The sequence below is a fragment of the Megascapheus bottae genome, chromosome 6 (assembly GCF_031878675.1).
Source record: "Megascapheus bottae isolate mThoBot1 chromosome 6, mThoBot2.hap1, whole genome shotgun sequence".
NCBI classification, from domain to species: Eukaryota; Metazoa; Chordata; class Mammalia; order Rodentia; family Geomyidae; genus Megascapheus; species Megascapheus bottae.
In genome coordinates, this window is record NC_143514.1 from 18,788,231 (window position 1) to 18,800,441 (window position 12,211).

At 41.4% G+C, this 12,211-nt stretch overlaps 1 protein-coding gene across 7 annotated transcripts in view; it reads right to left on the reverse strand.

Annotated features, from left to right (window-relative positions):
- Sort1 (sortilin 1) overlaps window positions 1-12,211 on the reverse strand; it is a 76,183-nt gene that overhangs the window by 21,991 nt on the left and 41,981 nt on the right. For 5 of the 7 annotated variants that reach the window (XM_090334345.1, XM_090334343.1, XM_090334346.1 and 2 more), the window contains exons 6-8: window positions 8,416-8,489; window positions 5,860-5,909; window positions 4,688-4,818 (exon numbers count right to left, since the gene is read on the reverse strand). In XM_090334345.1, coding sequence (XP_090190471.1) covers window positions 4,688-4,818; window positions 5,860-5,909; window positions 8,416-8,489 — 255 coding nt within the window. The remainder of the gene's footprint in view (window positions 1-4,687; window positions 4,819-5,859; window positions 5,910-8,415; window positions 8,490-12,211) is intronic. The other 2 variants (XM_090334344.1, XM_090334347.1) reach the window with 1 other exon arrangement.

The window sequence follows — 12,211 nt, forward strand, 5'->3', positions numbered from 1 at the left end:
GTCCTGACTACAAGCTCCAAAACTGGAAGAGAAGAAAAAGTAGAAGCAGAAACAGAAGAATAGAAGGAGGAGGGGGAGAGGAGGGGGAGGAGGGGGAGAGGAGGGGGAGAAGGTGACAATTAAAACCTACTCTAATAAACAGCTTAATGTAGCTGCTACTAGAAGTCTGGGAAGATGACTCAGTGGTAAAGTACTTGCAAGGCCTGTCTTCAGTGTTTCAGGTCTCTCTCTCTTTCTTCTCCCCCCCACCTCCACCTCCCGCTCTCTGCAAGCTATTAGATAGAAGCCAGAGCAGTCAGAATATCTTAGGGTTTTTTTTTTTTTTGCCAGTCCTGGGCTTGAGCTTAGGGCCTGAGCACTATCCTTGGTCTTTCTCAAGGCTAGAGCTCTACCACTTGAGCCTCAGCACCATTCCCAGCTTTTTTCTGTGTATGTGGTACTGAGGAATCGAACCCAGGTATTTGTGCATGCTAGGCAAGCACTCTACCACTAGGCCAAACTCCCAGCCCTATCTTAGGTTTTTAAAGCTAGCTAGATCCCTTAGGTTAACTACTATTAAGAGTTCATTAATAAATTTCTTTAACTTTTACCAAGATATCTGATTACTTTTGATTTTTCTCATTGTTATACAGAGAAATCAGAGCTCAAAAAGCATATATAAGATTTAAATTGTGTATATAGTAGTCAGGAGGTCCTTATGGAATATATCAGAATGATTTCCACTAGTATTCTACTGATTGATCCTAGGCAGGTTACTCAATTTCCTCTTGAAGTAATAGCATGAGCTCATAGGGTTGTAGGGAGGTTATCATAACATACAGGTATCGTAAGTTACCTGTACTTAGCATACCATTTCTCCATCTTCAGTTCTCCCTCAGGCCACTTAAATCAGCCTTTTAACCTCACTACTCCAAAGAGGCTGCATTTTTTTTTTTTTTTTTGTCAGTCATGGGGCTTGAACTCTGGGCATGGGCGCTGTCCCTGAGCTCTTCAGCTCAAAGCTACTGCCCTACCCCTTGAACCACTTGCTCCACTTCCAGTTTTCTAGTGGTTAATTGGAGATAAGAGTCTCATGGACTTTTGTTATGGGGTTGGCTTTGAACTTCGATCCTCAGATCTCAGCCTCCTAAGTAGGATTACAGGTATGAGCCATCAGCACCTGGCTGGAAGCTGCTTTTCTTTTCCTTTTTTTTTTTTTTTTTTGGCCAGTCCTGGGCTTGAGCTCAGGGCCTGAGCATTGTCCTTGGGCTTTCTCAGGGCTACAGCTTTAGCACTTGAGCCACAGCACCACTTCTGGCTTTTTTCTATGTATGTGGTACTGAGGAATCGAACCTGGGTCTTTGTGCGTAGTAGGCAAGTACTCTACCACTAGACCAAACATCTGGCCTCTGGAAGCTGCTTTTGTCAAAGACAGAAATAACCCACTTTGCCAACTTCAGGAGGTAATTCTACAGCTCATCTGGCTCAACATACCACTTAAGTTTAACAAAACAGATCACTTCTTTCTCCAGAAATATATTTTCTCATTTGGTTTTGGTGACTTCACATTGTCCTGGTATACACCTACCTTTCCCTTTCCTTTCCATACCTTTCCTTTTCAGTCCTCTTCTCTCTCTCTTTCCTCTCCTTCTCCCTCCCTTCCTTGTTTCTTTTTTCTTTCTTCCTTCCTTCTTCTCTCCCTCCCTCCCTTTCTCCCCTCTCATCCCCTTTCTTTCTGCTGTACTGGGGCTTGAACTCACGACCCTGTACTCTCAGTGGGCTTTCTTGCTTATAGCTGGTGCCCTTACACTTTAGCCACACCTTCAGCCCTGATGTTTTTGCTTGTTATTTAAGAGATGTGGTCTCACAGACTCTTCCTAGGCTAGCTTTGATCCTTCAGATCTCACTCCCTGAGTAGATAAGTTAGAAGGTGTGAGCCACCCAGTTTAATTCTTGATTTTTTTCCCCACAAACCTACTTCTCTTGCAGCCATTATACCTAATCAGCGAGTCCTATTATTCATTTTAATTCATTAAAAATAAATGTAGGAGGCCAGGCCCAGTGGTTCATGCCTGTAATCCTAACTACTTAGGAGGCTGAGATTTGTGGATCAAGGTTTAAAGCCTGCCTGGGCACAAAAGGACCTGAGACTTATCTCCAATTAATTTCTAGAAAATGGAAGTGGGGCTTAGCTCAAGGGTAGGGTTGTAGCCTTGAGCTGAAGAGCTCAGGGACTGTGTCCAGGTCCTGGGATAGGGGTAGGGCGGTATCCTTGAGCTGAAGAGCTCAGGGACAGCACCCAGGCCTAGTTCAAACCTCATGACCCCCCCCCCCAAATAAATAAATAAATGTAGGGCCAGGAGTTTGGCCTAGTGGTAGAGTGCTTGCCTAGCATGCACGACGACCTGGGTTTGATTCCTTGTTAACACATACATAAAAAAGCTGGAAGTGGTGCTGTGGGTCAAGTGATAGAGTGCTAGCCTTGGGAAAACACAAAGACAGTGTTCAGGCTCTGAGTTCAAGCCCCAGAACTGGCAAAATAAATAAATAAATAAATGACTGTATACTCTTACCATCTCTCCCCTTACCTACTGTGTGTGTGTGTGTGTGTGTGTGTGTGTGTGTTTGTATTTATGCCAGTTTGGGGGCTTGAACTCAGGGCCTGAGCACTATCCCTTAGCCTTTTTACTCAAGGCTAACTAGCATTCTCCACTTGGGCCACAGCTCCACTGTGGGCTTTGCCTTTTGCTGGTTAATTGAAAATAAGAGTCTCATAGACATTTCTGCCTGGGCTGGTAAAGAACTGCAATCCTCAGATCTCAGCCTCCTGAGTAGCTAGGATTACTGATGTGAGTCACTGGTGCCTGACCTCCTGTCACCCATAAACAGTCTGGTCCCAGCTACTGCCCCTCTGTTGGCTATCACAACATCACAACAGCCTCCTATTCCCTCACCTCCCCACCACTCCCCCTTCCACTCCTGCTTCCTCTTAGACATTCTCAGACACAGATTTTGTTAGAAGAGAATTCGAGCTGGGCACTAAAGAACTCTCAATTAATCACTCGCCAATTAATCACTAGAAAATGGGAAGTGGGGCTATGGCTCAGGGGTAGGACGGTAGCCTTGAGCTGAGGAGCTCAGGGACAACGCCCAGGCCCAGGGGTAGGGCAGTAGTTTTGAACTGAAGAGCTCAAAAACAGGGCCCAGGCCCAGAGTTCAAGCCCCACGACTCACAAAAAAAAAAAAAAACCAAACAAACAAAAACGGAAATCAAATCACATTTCCCATATTTACACCCTCTGTGCAGCTCCTCAGCACATGAAGAATGAAAAGCCCTGCAGAATCTGGAGCTATTCTGAATCCCTCTTTCTTATACTCCAACCAAAGAGCCCGTCTCGCCTTTTCTTTTCTCTTTCTTTCTTTTTTTGCCAGTCCTGGGGCTTGAACTCAGGGCCTGTGCACTGTCCTTAGGCTTTTTCCTCAAGTCTAGTGTTTAATCACTTGAACCACAGTACTACTTCAGCTTTCTATGTATGTGATACCAAGGAATCAAACCTGGGTCTCCATGCATGCTAGGCAAGCATGCTACCACTAGGCCAAAGTCCTGGCTCGCTCCTTTTCTTTATAGAGGGGCTTCCCCTTCCCTTGTTGTTTGCTCACCCAGTTCTCCTCTAACCTCACAGTCGTGTTGTCACTTCACCCATGTCTTTGAGAAGCAGCCAATCACCCTGTCTATAATAGCTTCAATTTTTATTACTTCCCAGTTCCTTACTCTGCTTTAGATCACTTCATAGGTTTAATTATTACCTGATATACTTATTTGCCTAGCATCTTTTTCCCTATGTGAATATAAGCTCTGAGAGCAGGAAATCTGTTTTGTTCACTGCTATATTCTAGGAACATAAAATAGTACCCAGCATATAATAGATGCTTAGCACTGTCTTTGAAATTTTTTATTACAATTATTGGATAATACCCAAGTGGACTGCTTCCTGACAATCACCATTGCCATTCCTCCTTCCCACCCATATTCATGTTTGAGAGAAGAAAAGACTGAACCTACAAATCCAGGAAACAAGATCAGAATTCACATGAAATGGTCAAAGTGCATAGTAACCTTGAGGGTCAAGTAATTTCTGTAAACAGAATCATTCCCAAACTTCATAGTGATATTAAATATTGTTAAAAAACAAGAACTGGGCCAGGAGTTTGGCCTAGTGGTAGAGTGCTTGCCTAGCATGCATGAAGACCTGGGTTCAATTCCTTGGTACCACACACCTAGAAAAAAAGCCAGAAGTGGTGCTGAGGCTCAAGTGCTAGAGCTCTAGCCTTGAGAAAGTCCAAGGACAGTACTCAGGCCCTGAGCTCAAGCCCAGGACTGGCAAAAAAAAAAAAAAAAAACAAGGACTCGGGTCAGGAGTGTGGCCTACTGGTAGAGTGCTTGCCTAGCATGCACGAAGCCCTGGGTTCAATTCCTTGGTACCACATACACAGAAAATGCCAGAAGTGGTACTGTGGCTCAAGTGGTAGAGTACTAGTCTTGAGAAAGCGCAAGGACAGTGCTCATGTCCTGAGTTCAAGCCCCATGACTGGCAAAACAAAAAACAAACAAAAAAACTAAGACAAGAACTCTACCAGTACTAAGTAAAAGTAATCCATGTGAGACATATTTGTAGAAGTATTATACTCCCAAGAAACAAATACTCACCTTATCAGCCATTACAGATGCAAAAAGGAAACGTCCACCAAGACCAAATGAGTAAATTTTCACACCAATGGTTTCAAAGCTTTTTCCTAAGTTTGTAGTTCTCCATAATTCCAGTGCTCCAAGGTCAGCTTCTTAAACAAGACAAAATATTAATTAAAATTCTCCAGACTGGTGAACTTCCTTCCAAATAGCTGCTTTAGGATTGTTCTTAACCCCCAGCTCTCATCTGTAATCCTAGCTGATATCTGTGGATCTTAGTTAGAAGCCAGCCAGGCAGAAAAGTCGTGAGACTCTTCATGTCCAATAAACTACCAAAAAAAGCCAGAAGTGGAACGGTGGCTTAAGTGGTGCAGTTCTAACCTTAAGCAAAAGAAGGTCTGGGCACTTCCAGGCCCTGAGTTCAAGTCCTGAGATTGGCAAATAAATAAATAGAATTGCTCTTAATTTTATATAAAAAAGCACTTTTAATCTAATGTATGATGATCAAGTGATAATATACACATGGTTTGGCATCAGATACAGGAAGTTTGTTTTAGATTTTATGCATGTGGGGTTTAATGATGGATGTAAATAGAGTTCTCTTACCTAAAATAACACAGTGACAGCATTCTGCTTTACTTTCTTCATGCTCCTTTTAAAAATTGTCTTATTCTACTGAATTTAGTCTTCTTGCTTATCATTTATCACCTCTTCTTGAATTTATGATTCATGAGAACAGGTTCTGACTACTTTGTTCTCTTCACCCCACAATCTTGTTTAACATATAAAAGGTATTCAACATTTGTTGGGTGAGTAGTGGATTTTATTTTCTACTTTAAAATTGGATCACATATTAGGAAGTCAATGGCTCTATTAAATGAACATATTCCATAGTTTGAAAAAATCACCATGCATTTCAATTGGCTACTGTTTGTAGCATAGAATTTGCTTTATAGAATACCTTGCTAAGATTTAAGTATATTGCCTTCAACTACAGCCTATATATTTATTTAATCCAAGCATAGTATCGTAATTTGGTGGTATTTCAATATTTTAAAAATCATTAACAGCTATCTCTAGTTATTACATTTTCAGGATGATGGAAAGATCTTTTGTTTCTAATTCACATAACCCCGAATATTTAACCACAAATAGGTGGAAAGACATTCTTCTCTAGAACTTAATATACTTACTGCAGGATCCATTCACATAGGTGGTAAAGAAAATGGTGATTCCTGATCCCCTAAGAACAGGCAAAGAGAGGGAAAAAATAGTTTAAGACTGCTAAGAGACTGAGTCAACCTTAGTCACAAAGTCCCTGGAAAATATTACAAGCCTTATCCACAAGTACCAGCTCCTTCTCAGGAGGTGAGCATCCTCTTCTCCACTGCCCACAGCTAAGCTGCCCACAGCCTGGCTCCATCTTTGACAGTCTACTATCTCATTATGGAAGTCTTCCAGCTGGTTAGATGTATTCACATAGACTCTGCAATCTGCATCTTATGTTGCCCACTGTTCCCAAATGCTTTCTTCTCCTGTATCTAAATGCAGACCCTCACAATCTTTCAGCTGTAGCTTAAACTCTAACTCTTTTGTGAAGTTTTTCTTATTACTCTTAAGTTTAGAAGTTCTAATCTTCTAGAACAGCAAGTTGTCAATGAGGAGTGACTTGTGGGGACAAGGCAGGCAGACACAGTTACTGACATCTAGTGAGCACAAGCCAGGGCTGCTCCTAAACAGCTCACAATGCACAGAACAGAACAGCTCCCTCAGAAACAAATTATCTCACTCAGTATGCCATTAATGATGAGGTTGAGAATCTCTGTTTTGGCGCGTTGTGCCATTCTATACAAACCATTTGCCATTCATCAGTCCCCTAGTCTTATCTCTACCACACTAATTGATTTCTTCAGGCTACTAAGTTTTATGCTTTGCAGTTGCCCTCAGAATCTAGTTTAATGATTTGAAGGAGTTAAATAATTTAGATCTTTCATCTCAAATAGACAAGTAGGTCAGAGGTTGAATTATTTAAAAGGTAGCTTGGCAAGGGAGTTTACAGGGAACCAAATTCAGACCCTGATATACTTATGGGTCATTTCCAACAAAAGGCAGTACATTTGAAGCTGTACTTTCAAAACTTTTGTTGTAAGCCCTTAGTATTCCAAGACCTAAAATGTAAGTAAGCAGTTAGTAGCCTAGCTATCTTTATTTATTTTTTTTTTTTGCCAGTCATGGGGCTTGAACTCAGGGCCTGAGTACTGTCTTGGACTTTTCTCAAGGCTAGAACTACTCTGCCATTTGAACCACAGCACCACTTCCAGCTTTTTTCTATGTGTGTAATACTGAGGAATTGTACCTGGGTCTTCGTGCATGCTGGGCAAGCACACAACCACTAGGCCAAACTCCTGGCCCTAGCCTAGCTATCTTATATTCACAGCTGAACAAAGTAATTTTTGTTAAAAAAGCATAATACATAAAATGCATTTAAAATAACTTTTTCATTGTAAAGATGACATTTTAATTGGGGGTGGAGTGGGTTTTCATGATCAAAATTAGCATAGTCTTAACAATGTTCTACATGTTTTAGGTATATCAGGAGTGAAACAATTTGTTAACCTAGTTACTTCCTTCCTGATAAGATCTTATTTGATACAGACACAGCCATTAAAATTCATAAAGTGAAAGCAGATGTGGCTTGTGTACTACAACAGTGCTATAAAAGCCCCATTTACAGTGAGCATTTCTGGAGAAGGTCCACTTTATTTAAATAATAAATGTCTAATATTTTAGCTAATGTTCACAGCCATAGTTCAAAATCTGAATTAAGTTTTCCAATTTTCTAAATACAATACATAAAACTCTTTCTTGGGTTACTGGGGTATTTGTCCTTTCTTGATCTCATACGAAATAATTTTAAACTGCTATACTGAATTTTATCTGCTCTCTTATGCATTGTCTGCTTTCTTCCAGCTCTCAAATTGTAATCCTAATGTTGTCATGTGCTTGTTGCTACCAGCCACACAGCTCATTCTGGCAGTAATCTGCTATTAACTGGGACACTGGATTAACTTGTTGGAATTAGTCAAAAGAAAAGAAAAAAAGAGACCCTGGACAAAGGTTTAAGCCTAAAGAGAATTTTTGAGATATAAAGCCTATTAATTCAATGCTTGTTCAACCATTCTTCCTCCAAATAAATCTCTGTGAAGTTAAAACTGAAGCCTAGAGTGGTTAAACTAGAATGACTAGTACCAGAGCCAAGTTACAGCAAAAATAGTTTGACTTCTACGTAAGAATGCTCTCCACTACATCATCCTGAAATAGGCATATGAGGGGGCAAGGCATCCTGCCAAGAGAACTGAGTAGGTTTTGGTGCACAGACTCTGGAACTGGGCAGTCTGGAAGCTATTTCAGTTGTTGCTGTGCTCTACATAACTGATTGCTAGACAAGGGAGTATAAATCTTCATGTATCAAAGTATTAAAATCCCCAAATTAAAGTTGTATTCTGTTATGTTCCAATTGATGTTACCAATTATGAAGGATAAATCTTTTGCAGGCAGTAGCTACTGAGTCACATGCTCTGTTTATATTTGAATCTTCAGTAAGAATAAATCTTATAGCCCTCTCTTGAATCTCTCATGGCACACTAAAGAGTATCTGACACACAGTAAGTGGTTCACATTTATTCATGTGACTTATAGCAGCACTAAAGGTTTAGGGCTTTGCACAGATGGAGTTTTCTGTTACTCACCATTTGGCCAAACACACTGCTTTGTGGATTTCTTCCCATTTTCCTCCAAAATTCTTGGACACCCACAGTCCATTCTAAAAGAGTACAAATGATTTATCAACATTTCAGTTTCATCCTGTGCAGCTGCTTGTATGACCTTTAATAATTCAATCATTCTAATTCTACTAATGTTGCCTATAACACACACACACACACACACACACACACACACACACACACACACGCTCCTTGAGAGTCTTGAAAATTGAGAATAACAAATGCATCTATAAAGTGCCCACTATGTGCCAGGCACTGTACCAGCTGCTGCACTGAGGATACAAAGATAAAGACATACTCCCTCTTCTCAAGAAGCCTGAAGTTTAATAAGGGGCATAGATAAAAAACATTGTTATGGACACAGAGAGGGTGTTATGGACACAGTTCAGCATACAAGTGGGATACTGCACAGTGATGATTTCCTAAGGAACACTGCTACACTGACTGAAATGATAAGCAGTTTAACAACAACAAAGGCAAACAGGGAGATGAGGTGTTGTTGCACCAGGGTGGGACTGGCAAAAGCAGGGAAGGAGGTGATAAAACTCCTGAAGTACGTGCAGAAAACAAAAAGTCAGGCAGGCACCAGTGGCTCACAACTGTAATCCTAGTCACTCAGAAGGCTAAGATCTAAGGACCATGGTCCAAAGCCAGCCTGGGCAGAAAAGACTCTTACGCCCAATGAATTTCCAAAAACCCAGAAGTTGCTCAAGTGGTAGAGTGCTAGCTTTAAGCATAAAAGCTCAGGGTCAGTGCCCAGGTAGTGAGTTCAAGCCCCAACAGTGGTACAGGCACATGCACGCACACGCGCGTGCACATACATACACATGCAAAGTGAAAACCCAATGTCATTAACGCATAAGTTCTATGAAGAGGAAACATGAAGCTAAAAGTATAGAGAAAGGAGAGGGCCAATTTCTAGTCCAGGAAGCAGAATCTAGCTTCTATTCTTCATAAGGAGCTCTCAAGAAGAAGATACTCTAAGCAAGGGAATGATGACCAGTTTTTTGGTGGCACATTTGAATGAGGATGGAGGAAAGATGGATTTCATACAGTCCTAACTAGAAATAGTTTAGTAAGAGTTAATGAAGTCTTGGAATATGGCCTTGAGGAAGTGAATCACAAAGATTGGGGGGGGGGGGGTTGGTCATGTTAAAATCAGAGCCTAGGGGGCCAGGAGTTTGGCCTAGTGGTAGAATGCTTGCCTAGCATGCATGAAGACCGGGGTTCAATTCCTTGCTACCACATACATAGAAAAAAGCCAGAAGTGGTGCTGAGGCTCAAGTGGTAGAAGAGCTGTAGCCTTGAGAAAGTCGAAGGACAAGTGCTCAAGCCGAGGACTGGCCAAAAAAAAAAAAAAAAAAATCAGAGCCTGGGTGTGGTCTGTCTAGCTAGCACTCTACCACTGTGTGCCACAGTACCACTTTTGGTTTTTTAGTGGTTAACTGGAGATAAGAATCTTAAAGACTTTCCTGCTGGGGCTGGCTTTGAGCCTAGATTCTCAGATCTTAGCCTTCAAAGTAGTAGGATTATAGGTGTGAACCACCTATGCCTGGCTAGTAAGATATTTTTGAAGTTAGAATAGAACTGAATGACTTGGGGGCTGGGAGTTTGGCCTAGTGGTAGAGTGCTTGCCTCGCATGCATGAAGACCCAGGTTTGATCCTGGGTACTACATACATAAAGCTCTAGCCTTGAGAAAGTCCAAGAACAGTGTGCTCAGGCCTTGAGCTCAAGCCAAGGACTGGCAAAAATAAAAATAAATAAATAAATAAATAAAATCTGTATGTGATGTCTTCCTATAAATTAAAAAAATAAAGAACTGGATGACTTTTGTTATAGAGTAGTATATATACATGTGTGATAAAGTCAATTTATAATTCAGGTTGAGATATGGAATACATTGCTGTATTATTAATTAGCATAGTATTAAGGGAGGGAGAATATGTTTAAGAGAAGAAAAGGCAAGTTTAGTTTGGGACTGAGTTTGAGATACCTATGGGATAGCAACTGGGAGATGTGTAGGGGGCAGCAGGAAATACATAGGACTCTGATGCTCTATGGGAAAGCCAGGCTAGAAATAAAGAATCAAGAATTTTATACATTGTAAGTGGTAGTTAACCAATAAAAGTAGAAGAGAATGTTCAGGATGAAATGAACAGCAAACATTTAGGGTAAATTGAAAAGAGTTTGAGAGGCCAAGAAGGAAAGACTAGAAAGATAAAATAAACAAAATAAATGATGTTATATAAAACTAAGCAAGTGGAGTTCCACAAAGGAAGGATTAGCTGATACTTTGAAATGCAGTAGAGACTTAATGACATGTACAGTGACTATGTCAATTACACTAGCAGTACAAGCTTACAGAGCTCAGCTTCAGTGGAGGTTAGGACAGACATCTTGGTACAGCTGAAATTCAACAGGGCTGATCTAGACTGACTTACTATTCAGTGCTCCCTATTGATGGGATTTCCAAAAATGTGAAAGTCCACTCTCCTATCCTCCCTTCCCACCCCCCTCAGGTAACAGGAGCTTGAATTTTTTAAAACATGCCACACCTGGCTGAACCAGAACCTGCTTAGTGGATTTGCACAACAGGCTTGCAGAACCAGGCCTGTGTGAACTGCTCCAGGTCCAACAAACAAATTTGGAAAGCCAGTCCTGAAACTTTTGGTTGTGTGTGTATGTGGGGGGAGAATGGGTCATGGGGGTTTGAACTCTAGGCCTGGACACCGTCCTTGAGCTCTTGAGCTCAAGGCTAGCATTCCACCCCTTCAGCTATAGAGCCACTTTTAGTTTTCTAGTGGTTAATGGAAGTCTCTTGGACTTTTGTGCCTGGGGCTGGCTTTGAATAGAGATCTTCACATCTCAGCCTTCTGAGTAGCTACAATTATAGGCATGAGCCACTATGCCTGGCTTCTAAAACTTTCTGTACACTCCAGCCACCTTTACTCAGGACTCTACTTAAACTTCTTCATCCCTACCACCAGAACACAAGCCCAGTCTCCTGATTCCCCTCAGGTTACCATGGCGATTCTCATCAACTCTCCATTATAGTTAATCTGGTCTGTGAGGTTGTTTTCTGCCCTTTATTCTAATATCCTGTGACTCAGCTTCTGAATATACACTTCTCCACCATTTGCCTTTAAATTCCCCTCCCAGCATTTCTAGCTTGGGTAGAAAAATAGACTGTAGCCCTTCTTGAGGATAGCCTTGCTTAAATAATCTTAAAATAAATGGCAACAGGGATGACATATTTAGATGGAGATCTATGATTTTGTCTGTTCCTTTATAAGTCTCCTAGCTCCCTTGCACACATGTCCCTTAGACATGTTTGGAGGCTCTTTTCTCTGAAAAACGGAAGCACTTACTCCCAAGCAAGCTGGCTTCTTTCTACTGCCTCCATTGGATAAGCATAGATCAGAATCTGCTGGAGTATCCCCTCCTCCCGCGGGGGTCTCCTCTCAAACACCTCCTCACTAAAAGTTCAATACTCAGACCTCTCTTCCTCAGTCCTTTTACCTCTCTATCTTAAACCAGCGCCTCAGGTGTTCTGATCTGACAGCTGAACCTTCTTCCTCCAGTGTACTTCCTGAAGAAAGGCAAAGAGGCAAAAGGGAACACTGGGTTCTGGGGAAAGCACAGAAATGTGGTGCATGGGGGGGAGGGATTTGAGACTTTGGATATATAATACATAGATTTTTAAAAAGAGAAATGCTTTATATACTGAGACAATACTCAGGTCTGTGTGTGTGTCTGTG